The following is a 22,004-nucleotide window of genomic DNA, read 5'->3' as shown; positions in this document are numbered from 1 at the left end:
CACTATTAATAAGCTTAGGCTTTCATGATTTTTTTAAAAATTGCTTAATCATTTATTGGATTATTAGGTAAATATTTCCTTTAACCATCAAAAACATAATAAAATGTTGTTAATCAGCTTGGAAGAATTATTACACTGTTTAATTGAATAAAATGGCTTGTATTTTATAAACCATTTAAATATGTAAAGCTTGAATAGTTCATTATTTAGCATTTCTGATATGATACTGAGATTAGCCTGCATAGATTTATTTTTGTCTGCATTTTTTGCCTTTGAATTAGATATTTTAGTGTTGTGCTTTTGATTTTCCATGGCTAATGTTTTTCTCAACATCTTTAGAAGAATATTCATTTTATCATCTAGAAGTGCTATTTTCTGTTTGGTTTGTAAGCAAATGAGAAAAAATGGCTTTTGTAATGGATGCTGATTAGTTCTATGAATAAAATAATAGTTGCACTGCTTTGCTGCAGGAAGCTTTCCCTAGAAAAATATAGAACTGATGCTATGGTTTGGCTTCATACAATTAGAATTCAGGTCCCCCTCCCTCCCTGCCATACTCACTTCTCTTTGTTCTTTAAATAATTAGTATTTAGTAATTTCGTTTCTGGGTGCATGGTGACTTGCATCATGAATGCAGCACATTAAAAATATGCAAAAAGAACAGTTTCATATTATTGCCTAAGATAGTTTTGGGTCTTGAATGCATTGTGATTATAGGCAATGCAGAGATACACAAAACAGCTTGAAAAATAAAATGAATATTGGATGAGACTAGAAACTGTACTGGGTGGACTTAGCGATACAGACTGTGTAGCCCTCTGCAGGATGCAACTTAAAACAAAAGTTTTATAGTGACATGAAGTCAACCATTTGCTTCAATGAAGGAGTTTGAAAATAGTTCTACATGTGTCTTCCCTAGGTACATTTTGTAAAATATTTTCTAATGGCTTTAATCATTTATCACGTTTAGTGTTTGTCATTCTCCCTCTGAAGCGTTCCATCCTGAATGTTTACAGATCTTTCAGGCAGATTTAAGATTTTGGATCGAATCATGTGAGATTTGCAGTTTCACACTGTTGATACAGTAAAACAGACACCTTTTGGCTGAATGTCACTTTCAGATTTAAGATTCATCTGCACCTAAAATTCCGAGTGGAACTCAAGGTTTGTGTAGCCATATGGATCAAAACCAGTGAATACCTGCGAAGTGAAGCCAATGAGTTTCGTACAGTTCTAATTAGTTGCCCTTTTTCAGTTCTGTTAGCTTGTCACTGCTGACAATAGTAAAATCCTGGTTTTGTCAATAAACCAGGGGTAAATTGGATAACTCAATGGAAGCAGACAAACTCAATAACAACCTGCGATTTTTACAGTCATTTTTCCAACCACAATCTCACTTCAGTGGGTTTAGTCATTCTTTATTTAAATAGGATGCTTAACAGATATTCTGCAGCTGGGGAAAAAAGTTATTGTTTTAATATGCAAAACTTTGCACTCCCTTGGCAGCTAGGGGGGGAAAAACTGTTTAGGGAGAAGTGGGCAAAAAATCCATTTTCTTTTGATGTGATTTCCATGTGCATTTTTTATGCAATTTTGAAAATGTTCTGTTAAAATATTAAAAGCCAGTGAGTTGCTATAAGGGAAAAAAGAAAACTTTTTGACTATGTTGAGGGAGTTTAAAGGCTACACAATACATTTAACAATGCAGCAGCAGGATAATAGTTCCACTAAATAAACAAAGCTGCCTTACTCTTAATTCTTCATTATTTTGCAAAGCAATACAAACTTGCAACCAACAGCTTCACTATAGAATAAGAGGAGAGGCTGTCTTTCAGTCCAAGTTGTCCAGCTGCAGAAAATAAATCTGGCTTTCAGTCTGTACTAAATGTAGTTTTTATTTTAAAAAAATACGCTGCCAAATCCTGAGGTTGCTACTTAGTATTTTTTCATCAAAATTCTCCTTAACTTAAGTGGGAGTTTGCCTGAATAAAGATTCAGTAAAACCTAAATAAACACCTCAGAATTTGGCTCATAAATTAAATAAAGTAAATGAAATTAATTGTGAAGTGAAATCTTGCTCTCTTTGTATCCTAATGTTTACGTACAGTGCCCTCCCCTTAATTTGTCCTAGTCCATCGCCACTACTTAAGTAGAAATAAGTGACTGATGTTATCTATATGACAACCATAACACCTGTCTGATTAATACAACATTTAGCTGTAATCATCTTTTATTATTACCAACGAAAAATCAAGTTCAATTTTTGTGGGAGGTGCAGTATGCTATACCTCTCTAGCATCCCGTTAGGGAGAAGGGAGGGCAATGCTTCCTGTCTGAGTGCAGGGCACAGCCCTCAGTGCTGCTCAAGGTGTTGCGTGGCAGGGCAGGTGGGCAGGCAGAGAATTAAAGCAGTCCAAACAAAGTCAGTATGCTCCTGCAGCTTTCAGGAACCTAGAGAGGGAAAAGGAAATGGAAATGTACTGATCTTTCTCCTTTCTGAGAGGGCCTGGGCAGCCAAAGCTCTCAAGACTTTTCCCTGAATGACAGCCAGAGGCTGGGGAGTTCTGCTCCTTCAGAGTGCCGCGCTGCACTGAGAGAGACCCTCCCTTTTAAAGATCCAGCCGTCTCCAGGCTTGACAAGCCTCAAAGGTGCACCAGGTTGAGGCTGATTGTGCCCAGAGGATCTCTTTAACCCCTTCCAGATTGGGGTTGGAATCTGCCCCACCACAGCGGAACTGTCTGACAATAAATAGTTAGGAACAATTTTTTAAATCCTAGATACAATATATGTGTTGTTAAGATACATTTTAGATGGAAAAAGTGAGTTAACTATTTCAAGAAATTATTCTCATCATTTTCCCTAGTTATAATTTTAGAACAGTGCAGTATATTTACAACTGTATAATGAAAATTTGCAGAAATTACAAAATCCAAAATAGTATGTATGGTAATTGCTTAATAGATATTTTTCATTACTAAATACACGTATGTATATGCATTTCTTAAAGGTTTATTTAAAGCTACTTTAGAAATTGTTTTACCAGTTGAAAGTAAGTACTGGAAAATAAAACCATTGGTAATATCTGAAATCAACTGAGAACATATGTTTCAGAAACAGAAACCTCCTGACATTTTCAGTAGCCAGTGACATGTATTATGTAGTGTTGTTGTAGCCATGTCGGTCCCATGATGTTAGAGAGACAAGGTGGGTGAGGTAATATCTTTTATTGAACTGACTCCTGTTGGTGAGAGAGGCAAGCTTTTGAGCCACACAGAGCTCTTCTTCAGGTCTGGGAAAGGTATTCGGAGGACCAAAGCAAAATGCAAGGTCAAGGTCAAAATGCAAGGACCTGGCATTTTGCTGGGGTGCTGGGAGTACTTTTCCCAGACCTGAAGAAGAGCTCTGTGTGGCTCAAAAGCTTGTCTCTCTCACTAAGTTGGTCCAATAAAAGATGCTGCCTCACCCACCTTGTCTGCCCAGTGACATGTATTGTCAGACATCACAAGCACAGACAAAGAACATGTCAGATAAGGTATAGTGGTGGATGAACTTTCGATGAATGACTTAGCCACAGGTATAATATGTAGAAATCTAATAGCATAATATTTCCATCACTTGGTGAAGTTTCAGGTATAGTGCCACTGTTTTGTAGCTAATAGAGTTTAAGGTTGATTTTAAATCTTTTCTCAGTAGCTCCACATATCTGAAGTTTCCAAGCAGGTATTCTTTCTGAGAGGTTGGATCGGAGTATCTTTCTTCAGTATTTATTTTGTCTTCTCCAGTGTAGGTTTTATTTTGTTCAGATATTCCTCAGTTAACCTAGAGTATATGTGGCAGGTGGTTTCAGAACTGTCCTGATGAGATTCCAAGTTGGATGGGGATATCATGAAGCAGGATTTGGTACACAAGCCACCCATAGTCTTCCTATAGAAGATAATACTTAATTCAAAGGACTGACAACAGTTCAAATGACAACAACTCTTCTGAGCTCTCATCGTCAGCTAATACCTCAAAGGGTTTAAAATTTTGCATGGGCTCTGCCTCAGGTTTTGGTTCCTGGGAGCACAAAAGAATCAGAGACCATTTGTTTTCCTTCAGGATTTACAGCACATAAGCTAGGATTTTCATAGTAACCTTGGGGAATTAGGCACCCAGTCCCATTAAATTTCAATGTGATTTGGAGCCCTAAGTCCTGTAGGCTTCTTTGAAAATCCTGACTATAGTAAGTATATGTGGAGTTCAACCTGGTTAAGATACCTTGATCATGATAGTATAGTTAATCTTGTCTACCACCATCACTCAAAGCATTCATACCTCTATATTTATCAAAAAGTGTGTGGGAGATGTTGATCAAGTAACCATGGATAGGTTGAGTAGCCTTTGATGTTTGGGTTTTTAACACTGTAGAAGATCAGTCAGGTCCTTACCCGCTTTGCCACCACAGTGCACTAAACCACCACCCCGACCAACAGATTTAGTGCTACCGTCTACAGACCCACAGTAGCCATGCCCCAGGCCCCTTATTGGCTGGGCTGACAGCATTCTCATTGGGTACCAGGACTGTATAAAGACCCCAACAGGAAGACAAAACCGCCTTGCCTTGCCGCCTCACCCAACCCTATCTTGCTGCCTTGATGCCTTGCCCAACCCTGCTTTGCCACCTCACCCAACCTCGCCTCCTTAACCTGCTCACCTAGTCCCTTGGTTTGGATCTTCCAGTTACTGACCCCTGCAAGAACCCCTGCAACTATTGCTCCAGCCTGCCTATTATATTGATTGACATCCCAGGTACCTGACCATCTGTTCACATTTGACTACTGCTCCACCCTGTCCCCTAGCACACATTGGCCACCGGGCATTACACACTCTTTATTCTGTATCTACTTTTCTCAAGATTGAGCTTTGAAATACAGGAATCAAAAGCATTATTCTACTAGTTAACCTTTTCCTGTTCCTTAACAGATATCATAAAAAAAGCCAAAAATGGCGATGAAATAATTGAGCAGTTATCAGATGATTAGAAATTCAATTTCATTAAAAATTCCCATGTGACATTAAAAAAATTAGTTTTCTGTCTGACATTTAAAAATGCTAGGTGACTATTAAGAAGAGTTGTTAAATCCCATTAACCTTTCAAAGTGATTCACAGCACAACAGACTCCTATATCAAAAACTATGATATGGCATGTCTCCTTGAGGCTAATGCCTGGCCAGACAAACCCATTTCACTGACCCAATCTAGGAAGTGTCATTAAGGATCCTTCATTGTTTTTTGTTTCCCTTTCAGAATGAAACAAGATTTCTCATTCATACCGTGAAATACAATTATTCCTATTACAAATTGTGGCAATGTATATTGAATTGCTAGACAATATATAATTTGTGATTGTAAAAGCTACGGTTAAGATAGGAGATTGCCCCTTTCCATTTTACCAGGGAAGGGATGGGGTGTTTGATCAGTCTGGCAGGGGAATGGCCACTTCTTGGGTCCTGGTTGAAGCTGAGGTTGTGTGTTCTGGCACCAGGGCTGCCCACTAGTTTTCCGCTTCTCCTGCTTGGAACATGCATAGGGATTATGTACAGGCAGCAGTTGGAGCTGGGGAGAGCATATTGGAGTCTCTACCTCTATGCGTCAACCATTGGCCAATACAGGGAGTGTGAACTGATAGGCTCCATCTATTTCCCTCCTCACGTGCATAAGCATTTCTGGATACACAGCAGCCACTCTTGCAAGTGACTGCTGCCTTGCCAGCCCTGCCATGTAGATGATATAGTTATCAAGAGCTGGGTTTCCTCTAACCTGATCACTATGTGGGGCCAGAAAGGATTTTTTTTTCCAAGATAGGCAGCGTGTCTGGGTTTTTTCACTTTCTTAGCACCAAGCTGGAATCAGATTGGGTGGAGATAGTATTCACCCCTCAAAAATGGGGACAAAGAAGATAATAAATGTCAGTAAATACTGTTGCAGCTTGCAGCCAATGTCCAGCATGGGTAAGAGGCTTCAAGGGGCCAGCTGCTGTGATTGACCTTAGTGTGGGATCCAGGAAGGAGTGGTAAACCCTGTTAGTCTCTGTGGCATGAGAGGTCTTAAGTCTTTGCAGACAGAGCTTTCCCTTGTCTGTACCCTCATTCCTCCTCATCAAGGAAGGGTGGTGGGATTAAGGAGTGTGTTGAATCATGAATTGAGTAGTGGGGCTGTTGGCTAAGGAAGCCAACTCTCATTCCTTGGTTGTATAGCATGAGGCCATTTTAGCCAACTAAGGACCCAATTAGTGTCTGGTAATTTGCGAGAGGGTAAGTCAACTCACCTCCTCTGCCTCACTAATCTTAACATTAATAAAGTTGCAGCCTGTAGCTGTAAATGTATTTATCTTTCTACAGCTTCATTTTTTGTTGTGATCATCATGAAGGCAGCAGATTCAAATTCCAGCAGTCTTTTGTCAATCGTCTGGATCCATCACAATCTGGGGAACAAACAGCTGACACTGTTGGTCTTAGACAGCATGTGGGAGGGAGGGGGGAGTCATCCTCCCAGAAGGGCAGCTCTGTTGTTTTCATCACCATCCTCCACTGGGGATACTTGTAATGGAAAGAGGCTTTAATTTATAAGCCAGGTTTCTATAACAGGTTCACCAGCATAGGTTGCCCAAGAGATGCATTGAATTGGCTCATTGAGGTACTCAGACACTGCCCCCCCGTTTCTCACCAATGCTGCTCACTGCTGGGTGTCTGCTCTGGCCGTAGGCCATTTGTGGCACGATGTGCCATCACAATCCCACCCCAAGAGACTTGTTAGCCTCCGGGAACCACAGCATTGGTTACTTCAGCAAAAGCTTGCATAACCTGGAACTGAACTATACCACTAGATATGGAGAAGTTGAAAGCTTTCTATAATCATAGCAATTTAAAGCAGATCAAACATCACTTTAAACTCTTGACATTGTTTTTGAATAAGTTTCCTTCATATAATTATAGTATTGTTATTCTCTGATTATAGGTACAAAGCATATAATTATGGATGTGTTTTATACTAATGCATATAATTATGTACTCTGTAAATCAGAAACATAACTTCATAACTGTGGCATATTATTTTCCCATAAATCCTAAAGTAAATGAAAATGTGAAAGCTGTTCTTGAAAACTGAGTAACTTGAAGTTATGAACCATATCCTAAGCTTGATTTTTAAAAGTATGCTTTCATAAGAATTGGTAGCATAAAAAGTAATGTTCTGTGAAATAACCATGGCACATTCTTCCTGGAAGAAAATAAAATTTGGGAAGGTTATAATTATTAATCACTTTAACTAAAAGCAGTTTGACAAATAAATCAGACCAGAACATCTTTACAGATCTCATAAAATGGTAGTTATCAAAAAGGAGGATAAATGACTAGTGTTTGAATGACATTTGTTGATAAATACATAGAAGCTGCAAAAAAACAAAAACCCACAACCCATATTAATCAATTATGTGGTGCAACAAAAGGGGGGCTAATGTAGATCATGAAATGCCAGTGAGACTACAGCTGAATTTGGCAAGAGACTGTTAAACAATAATCAGAAGGTGGTTTCATATTTTGCTACGTGAGTGCTCATATTTGTGAAAAATAGTTGTCAGATGTGTGGAGAAAGAGAGCAAATACAAGTTCAAGGCATCAGAGCAACAGTATTATTGCTAAGGTTCTACATTTGAGTCCAAAGCCAAAAATTTAAATGTGAGGAGAAAGAGAGTGGAAATTTTAGAAGGTTTTCTAAAATCTGCTAGTTATATGGAATTTAGAAAAATAATTTTCTAAATTAAGTGTAAAAACAACAACTGTAGAAATAAAGGACTAAATTCTCATATCAATTACATTGATGTAAATCCAGAGTAATTCCATTTTAATTAACAGAGTTACTTTGGATTCGTCTGTCTGTTTGAGAGCAAATTTGGATGTAGTATACATTATTATTTTTAATGTAATGAGAATGAGGTTAATTTATTTTGTCTTCATAGTATAACTGTTACTATTTCTTCTCATCTTAATAACTATGCTGAGCAAACAGTTTTGGAAACTTGTTATTCAGCAAAATTCTGGATAGAGAGCCAGAAGTTTTACATGCTGTCTTACAAAAAGTCACTTGTGTTTTATTTTATTTTCTATGCTTCACAGTAAGTGTAAAATAAATTATTATAGTATATAATTTACACAGAATATGTATAGTGCTAGTCTGTGATAGTTCTGGTTAGGTTTTTGTTGTTTGGGGTTTTTTTTGGGGGGGAGGTAGGGGCTTGATCCTGCAAATTGGTGTGTTCTGTTATGTATGTAAGCACATTTTCAAAGTCAATGGACTACTCATGTGCTTTGGGCCACAATGCTCAGTAGCTTGCAGGATCAAGTCTCTACAGCACATATAAATGGAGTAAAATTTAAGTGTGGTGACTCGGTATAATTATCCAGGCCAAAATGCTTTATTTTGGTTTACTAATTTTCTACAATTACAGCGATATCTTTCAAGGCCAACACTAATGTAATTCTGTAAACTAAACTACATGGGGAATGCAGTGGACTTGTGGTCTCAGACTTTGACATGGAAATTAAGTGCACATGTATAATGTACAGAACGTAGTCCAGTTTCGGCACCAAGAGCTCTTACTTTACTTCATACTTTGAATGGCCAGCATAATGAAGTGTGAAGATTAAAATATATCTGATATTAATTGCAAACCATTCACATGCACATTCAGCATAGACTTGCAACTTGAGTATATACCCAGGGTCCCCAGATGAGTATGTACAGTCCATGCTGTTGCATCTATACTGCTATTTTTAGCAATGCTGGAGTGAGCAGAGTAGGTGACAGCCTGAGAACATGCACATGGAGCATAGTCTTGAAGTCTTGGCTGATGCCATCTGCCTGGGTTCCCAGAAACAAAAGGAGAGCTCCTCCTGGGGAAGTCATGAACAATGGGATCTTCAGGCCTAAAGCACCTCCTACTGTGAGGCTTCGGGAAGGGAAAGTAGGGGAGCCAAGAGCCACCTCTCTTATGGGGTGCGGCTGGGGAAGAAGAGAAAGAAAGCTGTTTTGATTATTTTTAATGCTGTTGCTGAGGAGAGGCTCCATCTGCCAATATACTCTTTGGGGGTAGAGGTCCCACTTCTCAAAACAATATTTCAAGAGAGGACATATCTTTTCCCCAATGAATGCCATTGCAGAAGGAGCACCTACCTTGCCAAATGGGATGGGTACACCCTCATGTCTCCCAAAATGATATTACAGGGCTGCCCAATCTCAAAATACCATTTAACGACATGAGAATAAAATTAAAATACCTTTACACTCCAGTCTTTACCATACGGAGTGGAGCAGCTGCTTTCCTTGCACATGCTGCCTATATGGGGGAGACTGTATGTGGCTTCCTGAAGCAGCGTTTGTTTATTAAGTGTCACCATAATGATTAAAACATGCCCTCTCAATCTGCATCTGAATTAAGAGCATATGAAACGATCTAAAACTAGCTAATTACAGATCTGAGTTGAAAACAAGCATCATTTTGTGGTTTGTAAGATGATTTTAACTAAGGAAGGAAATGATTTTAAAATGTGATTTGAAAGTTTCTTTAAAAAGTATGCAATAACTGGGGCTGGGTAACTCAGGTGACTGAAAATGGGTTTCAGTGTGTTTCTCCACTAGGCTGCCCATTTGAATCAGTGCAAGGACTGTCTCAGTGCACTGTTACAGAATGAGCACATGGTTGGCACTTAAAGAATCATCATTGTCCAGGACAAGAGTGACCAAAGGGTATTACTGTCTGATGGCTGTTCTGTAGCCTTTCTGAAATTAGTTTGTTGTTTCACTTCAGTTCCTGGTGAGCAGGTGTACATATCATCGCAACTGGAATCCTTGTTGGCAGGCTTTGCAGAGAGGCCAAAGTTTGAATGGACATAGAGACCGAATTATTGTCACCCTTAGAGGTGGTTGTGTAACACTCACCTATAGGTGGTACAATTGATTTTCAATATGAGCAGCAGTTGAGTAAATACCAGTCTTACTATAGGTGTTACAAGCTACTTAATAAGAGATCTGTGGTGTGTGAATTAGCACTATCCCTTTAACCAGGATAGCTGTACCCCTCAAATATTTGTTGGTAAATTGTAGATTATGAGGGACTATTTCAGAAAATAGGTTTCTTCTTTTAAGCAAAATGATAAAGTATTGAACTATCAAAATAAAATATCTGATTATTAAGCATCAATATAACTATTTGCAAGTGTCCTTAATCTTAAACAGACAAAGCATTTATGTATTTTATTTTCCACGGGGTTAGTATATGTGGTACATAATTATTATCTTTATTCATGGTATTTTAACAATATACAATCAGTAAATTGTTCTTTCACTAAATTTAATTTAACTGTCTCAGATTGTCAGAAAAAAATGGTTGCAGTTCTTAACTATTAATGTTTATAGTACTTCTAAACACATTAACGTGAAAGCTCCTTTGTTTTTACCAAATAAATCATGTTTTTAACTAGTGTCCTTCCAAAATAACATTCACTAGTTTTAACCATAGTTTCTGTTTTCCAGACAATTTGCTTGGCGATATTCTTTTTCAGAAGTAGTAACCTTAGCATTTTGTTCTTTTGTTTCCCTTGGCTGTAGTCTGTTGCAAAGGTTGAGGTGTAAGGGAATCTCAGGCAGGGTAGGAATGTTGTTTTGCCTTGCACATGTTCTGTGATTTATTTAGATGATATTTAAGGGTCAGTGAGCAAGCAGAATTTTAGGATTTTGTGTGAGGTGCATCTAAAGAGCTGACAGTTATCACCTGAAACACTCCATTAACAGTTATTTATTTTATGGGGAAAAACTTAAGTGGTCAGAGGGTTTATTAACCTAGCCCGATATACAAGAGATGGGAGCAGCTCTATAGAGAGGAAGGATCTTGGGCATGGGCATGAGCAAGCCGGAAATAGGATCCCTAGGAGCAGTCAAGCCTGAGGAGAAGATTTGAGCTGACCCCTGATATTAGTAATGTCTGTGTTTGTAAAACCAAACCTCAGGAAGGGGTGAGTTTGGATTCTGCACAGTGTGGGGACTGTTTGAAAATGAGTTGGGAAAAGGACATGCTTACAAAGCACAAAATAAGATTAGAGCTATAGCATCTCTGTTGATTCCCCCAGGTTTCTCCATCCAAATCTGTGTCTCTTACCTGGCTCCAGAGCTCTATTTATACTCAAGAATTTTGACACTGAAATAGTCATTGCATCTCTGTAACATGCAGTGAGTATGTTCACACAATTACTGCTAATTATTACTCCCACCAATGCGTATGCATTCATACCACAGTTGGGATTGCTGTTGCTTGAAGGAAGTGTCACTCACCACTATGTTACTGTCATTGTTGACAGAAAGTAGATTTATAGTCCCTGCTGCACAGGTGCATTTAGCCTTATCAGAGCAACCCTGCAATCCTTTTGCACACTCTTCAATGGCAGTTTTGCAAGACTGGAGCATTCATCCTGGTATTTGACAGGCTAGCTGCATGCAGGTCAGAGAAGAGACAAAGCACTACTCAGCGGGTCTCGTCTCTTTCTAGACCCCAAACCTGCCCATTCATGGGAATGACCAACATAGTTCCTAACTTATCTCAGCCCTGATTGATTCCCCAAAAGGCAGAGGAATCCAATGGGGGAAAAGCATTTTTTTTAAAGTTCTACTCAAACTTTAAACTTAAGAAAGAAAAAAAAAAATTCCCTCTGAGATTTACCTCTAAAACACAAAGACTAAAGCTTAGATTCATTAATAGATACATGGACTGACCAACAAACCTAATTTACTGGGAGGTTGCCATGCAGTTTATGCACTCCTTCCACAGCTTCTCCCACACTCCTGAGACCTGAAAAAGAGAACACAAAAGGAGATCAGTAGCTAATAGGCAATCATTCCCAAGTTCCAATCAATAAATCCACATAATCTTCCTCTGGTGCTGCAGCATCCATTTTTCTGTCTTCTACACACCATTCATGCATCAACCCCAAAAGGGAGAGGGAAGATGGGAGACAGCAGAACTAGAAATATCCTGCCTCTGGGTTTGCACCCCCAGATTGCTCCTATCTCTAATCAGAGATCTTTCAGAATGAAAGGCATTGATAATAGTTTTAGTATTAATTTATTATTTATTACTTCTGAATCTGTGAATTGCATGGATATTCTTGACAACATTATTTTAGAGACTTTTTTTGGCAGATGAACACACAGGACAAGTTTGTTAAGCTTGTTTCTGTGATCTCTAGTATACTAGGGCTGAAACCTAAAGTTGATAATGCAGTTTATTTTTCTGTATATGAAACTTGAAGAAGTGAGAAGCAAACCTCAGAAGCACTTAGCTTTGGTTGGGACAACAGCTATCAGGAAACATTTTTTTTTTAAATCTTATCTAAACTTTTCAATGTTCTTGGGCTTGTAGAAATAGGCTGAAAAAATTTAAGAGCAGAATCTGTTTCTTCACATTTCTCACTTTTTCTGCTTCCACTTAGGCTACAAAGATCTCAGGAACTGCTTTTGCATTTTATACTTCCTGAATCCTACAACTGCATCAGTGGGCAAAAATGAAAATTTGAATTTCGAAATTCACAAAACATTTGAGTTTAGTTGATTCCAGAATTTGGAAGAGGAAGTTCTTTATCTAAACCTCTTTGCCCATCCCTAATATTAAAGTCAAATGAATGCAGTAGTTTGGAGGTGTAATTTGTGGTGAGTTATGAATTAAAAAATTGCACAATTTTAGTTTTAGTCCAAGATGATTTCTGACTGTATATCTATATGTATCAATGCCAGTAATAATTACTGTATAGTGGTGGTTCTAACCTGTGATAGTTGCAAAGAGGCATGCTAGCATAATGATTTTAAGTTTTATTTATGGAGCTACAGAGTTGTGGAGTTAGCTACAAGATCACACTCAACCAAATTAATTAATGTTTAAGCTCCACTGTTTTGAGTACCTCAGTGCTGGGTGGTGTACCACCTGAGATTAATATCCATGTAAGTATTCCATCAATATGTTCATAAAAACGAAGCTAAGATTGAATTTTATTAGAATTGGAAGATCATTTTCAAAGGTAAAGGAACATTTTCAGTTCACCCATAGCTACCCGGAAGAGAAGTAGGAGTTTATAACAGAGTAAAAACAAGAGGCCTTTGCATGTATGGCAGGAGCCGCTAAGTATGCACATTGTCATTTGATTTTTGGCTAAGTGGTCACCTAAAGCTAACTTGTCTTGGGAGTAGTCACAATGGGCAAAGTGACAGCCATTCCCTTTCTCATAGATTCATATTAATAGATTCCAAGGCCAGAAGGGACCATTGTGATCATCTAGCCTGACCTCCTGTGTAAGAAAGGCCATAGAACTTCCCCAAAATAATTCCTAGAGCAGATCTTTTAGAAAAAATACCCAATCTTGATTTAAAAATTGTCAGTGAAGAAGAATCCAACATGTCTATTGGTAAATTGTTCCAATGGCTAATTAACTTCGCTGTTAAAAATGTACACCTTATTGCCAGTAGAGTTAGTCTAGCTTCAACTTCCAGCCTTTGGATTATGTTATACCTTTCTCTGCTAGATTGAAGAGCCCATTATTTAATATTTGTTCCCCACGTAGATACTTATAGACTGCAATTGAGTTTCCCCTTACCCTTCTCTTTGCTAAGATAGCCCTTTGAGTCTGTCACTAGAAGGCATGTTTCCCAATTCTCTATTCATTCTTGTGGCTGTTCTCTGAACCTTGTCCAATATATCAACATCATTCTCGAATTGTGGGCGCTAGAACTGGACACAGTATTCCAGCAGCAGTCACATGACTGCCAAATACAGAGATAAATTAACCTCTCTACTCCTTCTCAAGATTCCCCTGTTTAGCCTATTTGGCCCACAGCATCACACTGGGAGCTCACATTCAGCTGATTATCCACTCTGATCCCCCAAATCATTTTAGAGTCACTGCTTTCCAAGATAGTCCCCCATTCTGAAGTATGGACTACAGTCTTTGTTCCTAGATGTACATATTTACATTTAAATATATTCAGAAGCATATTGTTTGCTTGAGCCCAGTTTCCCAAGTGATCTAGATCACTCTGAATCTGTGACCTGTCCTCTTCATTATTTACCATGCCTCCAATTTTTGCATCATCTGCAAACTTCATCAGTGATGATTTTATGTTTTCTTCTAGGTCACTGATAAAAGATATTCCCTTAAAACATAAAAACAAATTGAACAACCACCTGTAAGTCTAACTAAAGTATTATAAATCTGGCTGGGAATTGCTGCTGCTTTAGCTCTTTTGTTTCTCCTCCGGTAGGTTTTGCCCTGGGCCTGTTGTTTGAGAAACACCTGTTTCAATGTGTAGATGGCAATCTTGTAGTTCTTCCTGGTACTATGCCTCCACATAAAGGGCTAGGTGCGAAAGTCATGCATTTCAAGAATGACTCTAGAAATTTGTAATACACATGCATACTAAAGATGCCAGTGGAACTGCTCTCATGACCAGGGGCGGCTCTACAAAGTAGGCTGCCCCAAGCAGCGCGGAGCGCTGCGCCGCCCTTCCCCAGTCCCGCGGCGGGTCCCCTCTTCCCGCGGCTCCGGCATCCTGGGGAGGGCGGCATTTGGCTCCGGTGGAGCTCCCGCCGGCATGCCTGCGGCAGGTCCACCGGAGCCCGGGACGAGCGGACCTGCCGCAGTCATGCCTGCGGGAGCTCAACCGGAGCCGCGGGAAGACGGGACCCGCCGCAGGCATGACTGCGGCAGGTCCGCTCGTCCCGGGCTCCGGTGGACCTGCCGCAGGCATGCCGGCGGGAGCTCCACCGGGGCCAAATGCCGCCCTCCCCAGGAAGCCGCCCCAAGCGGGCGCTTGGCCCGCTGGTGCCTAGAGCCGCCCCTGCTCATGACTATCCCTGTAATAACAAACCTGTGAGTGTGTGAGTCGTCCATGCACACAATGGAGGGGGAGGTGTTTGGTAGGGAACAGGTTTCTGTTGCAAGTTTCTAAGGAAATACTATAAATTATTTTGAATACAATTATTTTAAAAAATTGACAGTTTCTTTTTAGACAGGCATTCAAGTATTTCCCTTTTGCTATAAAGATACTTCTTAAACAGAAACATACACGGGCCTTTATGGTGCTTTGTTTTGAAGCCCTTAGCAATAAAATAGCAAATACATTTAGAAATTTGTTTAAACCACTAAAAACTATTAATCTGAGCTTTAAAGTATTTTATTGCAAATTTAAATTGCATCTTCCTGATGCAAGGCACTTGAATGATTTGAACTGTTGGTGTAATCCTACCATCTGTAGAACGTTAAATTCATTTTATGTGTGTTCAACTCCGGCAGCCATTTTCTGTAAATGTAAAGGAATGTGTTAAATTATAGGCAAGTGCAATGTAGGGATAAGCAGCTGAGAGTGGGATGTAAAATATTTCATGCTAAAATTTTACTATCTTTTCATTTTCTCAGATATTTTGTTCTGTTTTTGTCTTATTTCATATTAAGGTAGGATTCCAATTTTTTTACTTCAAGCTGTGGGCCAGATTCTGTTCTGAGAATCACATTGTCTTATGTACAAAAAAGAGCATGTGCTGCACATTGACAGCCTTTGGTTGGAGAACGACAGAAAATGGAAACGCATATTAACATGTTTTGTATGAGCAAGTGCAGTACTAGAAAAAGGGACATGGTTTGGAGAAAGTGTGTGCAATACATGTAAAAACCAGCAAAGAGTGGGCCTTTTTGAATAAAATACTCCACCCCTACCCAGATGAAATATTTCATCTTTGATGTGGAATAAAGCTTGTGTATAAAGTACATAGGGCCAAACTTATTATATGCTCATTTGTGGCTTAGCCATGACCCCTGAAATAAGATGAAGTGCATTGTTGCAGAGCTTCAGAAGCAGCCCAAGAGGGAAACATAACAGTTCTGTGGAATCTGCTTCCTCTCCCGGACTTCTAGTCATGTTGTAGGTATCCAATACAGGAGTGTAAATGTGTATCTATCCAGGCCATAGTTTGTCTCCATCTTGATTTTGGTACCATTATGTATTATTTAGTTTTGGTATTTCCCATGATATGCTATGTGCTTTCTGGACATTTGAGAAAGGATACTCTTTGCCCGAAGAGTTCACAGTTGAAAGACAGACAAGAAAATAGCGGTTAAAGAAGAGAGATAGCAAGGTGGGGTTGGACTGTTAGTTTTTTACCATGTAAAGCATTATGATGGGACTTAAAAATGAAGAGGGAGGAGCCTTGCAGGAACCTTGCAAGTGACCTTGAGAGGTCACTTGGGGCTGCACTAGCTCTCTCTGCAATGATAGGGTGCTAGCTAGCATTATAATGTAAGACGGACCTTGGTAGACTACATGGCATATTGGTGGGGAGGGTTGGCTGGAGAGTTTGATAACCCCTGATTACTTGATGGAACAAGAAGTGACTTATGATTGGGCGGTTGGCTACTGCTGCCTCTTAGTGCATTTACACTATGTTAATTTATCAAATTAAATATGGTCTATCTGCCATTCAGTTCAGTTAATGTAGAAGCATCTTCCTTACTTCATCTTTAACAAACTTCTTTGACAGTGAAAGTCCTATAATTCATTCATTTTGTGTTTCTAGGATACCGTTGGCATTGAAATTCCCATCACTAATCCTACACATGAAACTCTACAGTTAGATGTAGTGTTAATGGGTGCTGCACTTAGTGGAGAAACAGTTCTTGTTCTTCAGCCAAAAGAAACTCTTTCCTATGAAGTAAAATATTCTCCAGCTAGTACTGGCACTTCAGAAGGAAGGTAAGATGCAGAGTGTTAACATGTATATGTGCTTTATAATATTCAGTACAAATATTGTCACTAGACACTACCATAACTACTTGACCCTAGAATGTTAGAAATATTTTGTGTTCTCTGTATTACTTTTTTAACATTAGATATATTCTACACAAACCCGCCACTTTCTTTGAATAATTCTGATGGCTGATAGGCAGATGGCAATTCTTTGATGGATATCACTTGAGTTATGTGTACATTTTCTTATGATATTACTTTAATATCAGAAAATCTATCTCAAAATATAGACTTCAAATGAATTGTTAATTTTGTCACTTCCCATAAAGGGAGAGACCTGGAACCATCTTTCTGCAGAAAGGGAACTAAACTAAAATTACTTTAATAAACAGAGGTGAAGAACCCTTTATCAGTCTTCATGAAAATCTATTTAGCTTGAGAATTCTCCATTAATTAGAAATGATCTTCTTAATGAATACGGAGAAGATTTAAATTAAAGATGTTTCACCACATTGGAAACTCAGAAGAGTCTGTACAGTATGATAATTACCAGTGATAAGACTGATGACCTTTTGGTCTTGGTTTCAGAGTTGCTGCCACAGATCATAGTTCTCAGCTGAACTAGTAAAGGCAGGCTGCTGAACACTGCAGAATTGTAAGCGTTTTTCTCAGGGAATTGTTAATTAAGCATTAGTTGGCTGAAGTTCACCAAAATAAGCAGTCTCAAAAGCAATTGTTCAATGTGTTCTTATTGATTTTCCCAACAGCAGAATGCTGCCAAGTATTATTGCACTACAGCTTTCAGAGGCTACAGTTTTATAGAAATGACCACTGTTAACATTCTAGTAAAATTTTCAGAGACAAGATACAGAACTGATCATTTCTGAAAGCTGAGAATGAAAATATGCTTTATTTTGCTGTGTCAGAATATTCTGGTGGAGTATTTTTTTTCAAATTCATAATTTTCAGATAACAAGATAAGATATGTGCTTTTAACTTGACAAGGGGGCGGTTCTTGGTTTCAGCTGATCTGCAGCATGCAGGCCAAGGGGGCATGGGCAAAGGTGGTGTAACTTTTGCACTACCCTGATCCTGTTATAGCTCTGTGCAAAGCTGGTCTCCCTGTGTCATGCTAGAGCAACCTGAGGTCTGCCCTAAATTAAATCACTGACAAACAGCTCTGAGGGTCTGAAAATGCAATCAGAAATTGGCATGGCAAGTGCAGCCAGGCTACTGCCTCTTTACCATGTTTATGCCAGAAACTGGGAAGAAGAGTGCTGAAAAATCCCTTATGGTGGCTCTGCTATCATCTTTACACTTGAGTAATCTTCCCCGGCCAGTTAATGCTGATTTCAAAGCCAGTTTATGCTAGGGGTGCAGTGTAAAGTGGCCACAGTGAACAGTCTGCCTCATAGTTCCTATAAAGGCATAAATCAGAACTCATGTCTCTTTGTTTTAAACAGGAGCTGATCCTTCATGCAGCTCAGGTTTGCACGTTGTATTTTAGCTATGTTGGAACGGTTTAACATGTTTACTGTAATTTTATTTAACTTATTTTTGTGATTCTCCTGGCCACAAAATGAGAAATAGAAAAACAAATCTGTAATAAGAATGGAATGTGTTAAAATGCCTGCCACAAAAATATACTACTCTAAGTATCTCACATAGCAACAAATAACTTTCAATCCTGACAAGATTTGATTGTAGAATAATGAATACACCATTGAAACATATCCATCTGTCATGTTCTTATATATGCCTCAGTTTTGATCTCTTAGTTTTTAAAAGTATTTTCATTTTAAAATGGACTAATGATGTCTCCCTATTTTATTTTTAGCTGATGTAGCAGGTCTCAAAACATCTAGTAGCAAACTGCTGTGACATTTGAATTAAATGAAAACTTTTTCCTATAAGTTCAAGTGGGAGATGTATTCTAGTTTTTCTGCTTTTAATATAAAAACTGCCATTTTTTAACTGAAAAGTTAAGAAAGATGAAGCCTGTCCATTGCCCATGGATCTCCCTAAAGATCAGTGTTCATTTGTGATGGATGTATCCAGATGCTACCGTATCTGTGAGGCTGTATAGGACTCTTAATGGAAAATTCTACTAGTTAACAAAGGGGTCACTTTGTTGAACTCATTTTTTCTAAAATTCTAATTTGTGCTTTTATCAGTCTGGACATTATACAAAAAGACATCTCAGACGGAACTTGTTTATCTCTATGTCTTCAGTATCATATTCCTGTCGGAGATGGTTGGGGAGTTTTGGTATGCACTGAAGCTGATTTCAGAGAAACCATTGCCAACTACATTACCTGAAATAGAATGTGAGCTTGGAAAGTAAGTACAGCATCATACTTCAATGTAATTTGTTCCTTGGTATCAATATCTAATATAAAACATACAAACAAGTACGCATTCCGGAACTATAGCAGATTACATCTCAATCTAGTTATACAGATGTACATGTACCATATTATTATTATTTGCGTTACCATAGCACTTAGCTGCCCTAGTAATGCACTGCTTGCATCCGAAGAAGTGGGTATTCACCCACGAAAGCTCATGCTGCAAAACATCTGTTAGTCTATAAGGTGCCACAGGATTCCTTGCTGCTTCTACAGAACCAGACTAACACGGCTACCCCTCTGATACTAGTAATAAGAGTCAAACGTGTACAGTCAGGATCTTCACAGATTGTGTCTTTAATATATTATGATACATATTGAATTCTGCATGTGGAAGGGCAATTTAATTGGAATTAAACTAATTAGAGGTCTCTATAAATTTCTCTTAAACAGCTGCAGAATTTGGTAGCAAGTTATACATGTGGTAGCCTTTTTCTTACTTAAATTGAATTTAGTAATTTTGAATTAAACTACCTTGTGTTCAGCTCCTGTTGCTACAGTATCAAGCTCAAGAGAGTGAATATCACCTCTGGTGCTTTTCTCAATTTTGCAGACTCCCGGAACACACAAAGACCAAGGATAATGACCACAACCACAACCACAAATACAAAGTCTTATCTGTACTACAAGTTTTATTGAAACAAGTAAAGTTATAATTACCCATGCATGTATAAATCCTACAAAAACTCATGCAATACATAAGACTAGCCATACTCACATCCTCAAATATATTCTAGGGTCTGATGGATATCTCAACAGATGATCATCGATAGAGGGATGGTTCCTGCTCAGGTTTCACTTGGGGTCTTCCCACTTTTGCCCAACCAGGGTACTTCTTTTACATTGCTATTCTGACCATGTTGCACATCTTATGCATATGCTTGAGTGTTTCAACTCTCTTTTCCTTATGTGTACTTCCACATCCCATAAATATTGCCCTTTTTTCATAGCTTGTTCCTTAGTTCCCTTTATCCTCATAGGGTTGTTACTAAGTCACCCTCTCATGTCAAGCATTCTAAAACTACAGCCTAGTATGGTTACGTTAAAATCTTCGAGGGCTCAGCCTATAGGCCTTGCATTCCAGCCATGCTTTACTTGTATAACTAATACACACACATCACTCCTAAACACTTGTCAGTCTTGTACTCCCATAATCCTACTATTTAAATCTCTTTAGTATACATTGATTATATATGATACAGCATATGAGTTGACCATAACACTGACTAATGCAATGATAAATGGATAATAAAATGAAGTAATTGGCTACAATACTATAGAATTCTACAAGTTGTCTTAAACGCTCTATGAAAAGGTACCATTCTCTATTAAGTTGTATAGGACTTTCCTTTCCTAATCATGGACCTTCCCCAGTGGCCCATTTTATAAATTGTGAACACCGCTTATCTTCGTTTCACTTCCAGAGATGTGAAGTACTGAAGCTTCTTTCCTGCAGACCTTACAGGTGTGCATGAACTATGCTACTGTTCGGGAGGTACATCTCCGGAGGCTGTATGTAGTAGTGATCCTCTTGTTTTGTTCCTCCTATAAAATTTCGCCTTACTTTCCCACAACATAATTTGACTCTCAAAATATACTTAAAGCTTTTAGGGTCAGGTTTTCAAAAGCTTTCAGCACCCGCAACTGGGGCCAAATTTTCAAAAGTGCTCAGCACCTAGAAGCTCTCTTCAACAATAGGAGCTGCTGGATGTTGTACGCTTTCGAAGCTGGACTCATGTTTTGGTGTTTTATGTGTTATCTTTAGCTATGTCAACTGTATCACTGGAATACTTTTTACAGTGGGGGAGCTGAAAGTGCTTGTTCCCCAATTACCTCATGCCCCCCTCCTTATCCCTGTCTGTGCCCCCTCAGAGCTGGGGCCAGGAGCAGGCTGTGGCTCTGGGAGAGGTGTGGGGGCATGGAGAGGAGTAAAGGGGGCCTGGCTTAGACCATAGCTGGGGGTGGGAGCAGAGCCCCAGGATGTGGGGCCAGCAGAAACTGGGACCCTGCGTGTGGGGGTGGGAGTGGAGCCCTGGGTGCAGGGCCAGCTGCAGCCGGGACCCTGGGTGCCGGGGCCAGGAGCAGAGCCCCAGGCGCGGGGCCACTGGCAGCTGGGACCCCGGGTGTGGGGCCGGGATCAGAACTCTGGCCATGGGTTGTGCAGCCAATACTCAGTGGCAGAGCCAGGAGCAGAGCCCCTGGACTGGCAGCCGAGACCAGTAGCCAGGCTGGGTCCAGGAGTGGAGCTGGGTGGTGCTCCCTCCCCACCTCCCAGGGACTGACCTAAGCCTCAGCTGCACCCCCCAAAACATTCCTCAGCAATCCCCTGAGGGGGGGCATGCTGCACAGATTGGGGACCTCCGCTGTAAAGCATGTATATGCTTCTGGCAGCACCAGCACTGGCCAACTTCTCCTGGTGAAACCTGGGGGTGCTGCAATACCCCCACACCCCTAGTTCCCGCACCTGTGTATATGATTAGTGATGTGTGTGTTGAAAGAGTTTATAATAACTTAAGGGTACAAGGTTTATAATAATAACTTAAGGGTAAAGTGACATTTTGTCTATCTAAATTATTGGTAAATGGATAGATGAACTGAAAGGAAATATATGTGTAAAATACCATAGCTGCTCCTTTCCATATCTTTTAATACATAAATATTTTTAATGTTTTTGCATAATGTTTAAACGGTAGCTTTAAAAACCTTTCAGTTAACAAACTGTGTATGAGTTGCAGCAGGTGGGATTAATATGACGGAGAATAGCCTTTGCAGTTATTCT

At 39.4% G+C, this 22,004-nt stretch overlaps 1 protein-coding gene and 1 long non-coding RNA gene across 6 annotated transcripts in view; one reads left to right on the top strand and one right to left on the bottom strand.

The window, feature by feature from the left end:
• CFAP47 (cilia and flagella associated protein 47) overlaps window positions 1–22,004 on the top strand; it is a 642,607-nt gene that overhangs the window by 439,571 nt on the left and 181,032 nt on the right. For 3 of the 4 annotated variants that reach the window (XM_039536653.1, XM_039536643.1, XM_039536662.1), the window contains 2 exons: window positions 16,648–16,823; window positions 19,050–19,157. In XM_039536653.1, the coding sequence (XP_039392587.1) occupies window positions 16,648–16,823; window positions 19,050–19,157 (284 nt within the window). Of the gene's footprint in view, window positions 1–16,647; window positions 16,824–17,405; window positions 17,473–19,049; window positions 19,158–22,004 lie in introns of those variants that run through there. The other variant, XM_039536671.1, reaches the window with a different exon arrangement.
• LOC120404363 overlaps window positions 2,358–22,004 on the bottom strand; it is a 103,865-nt gene continuing 84,218 nt past the window's right edge. For both annotated transcript variants that reach the window (XR_005597961.1, XR_005597962.1), the window contains exons 3-4: window positions 11,813–11,880; window positions 2,358–2,451 (exon numbers count right to left, since the gene is read on the bottom strand). This is a non-coding gene — a long non-coding RNA (uncharacterized LOC120404363). The remainder of the gene's footprint in view (window positions 2,452–11,812; window positions 11,881–22,004) is intronic.

Source organism: Mauremys reevesii, linkage group 1 (genome assembly GCF_016161935.1).
Source record: "Mauremys reevesii isolate NIE-2019 linkage group 1, ASM1616193v1, whole genome shotgun sequence".
NCBI classification, from domain to species: domain Eukaryota; kingdom Metazoa; phylum Chordata; order Testudines; family Geoemydidae; genus Mauremys; species Mauremys reevesii.
This window is presented reverse-complemented; position numbering and strand designations above follow the sequence as displayed.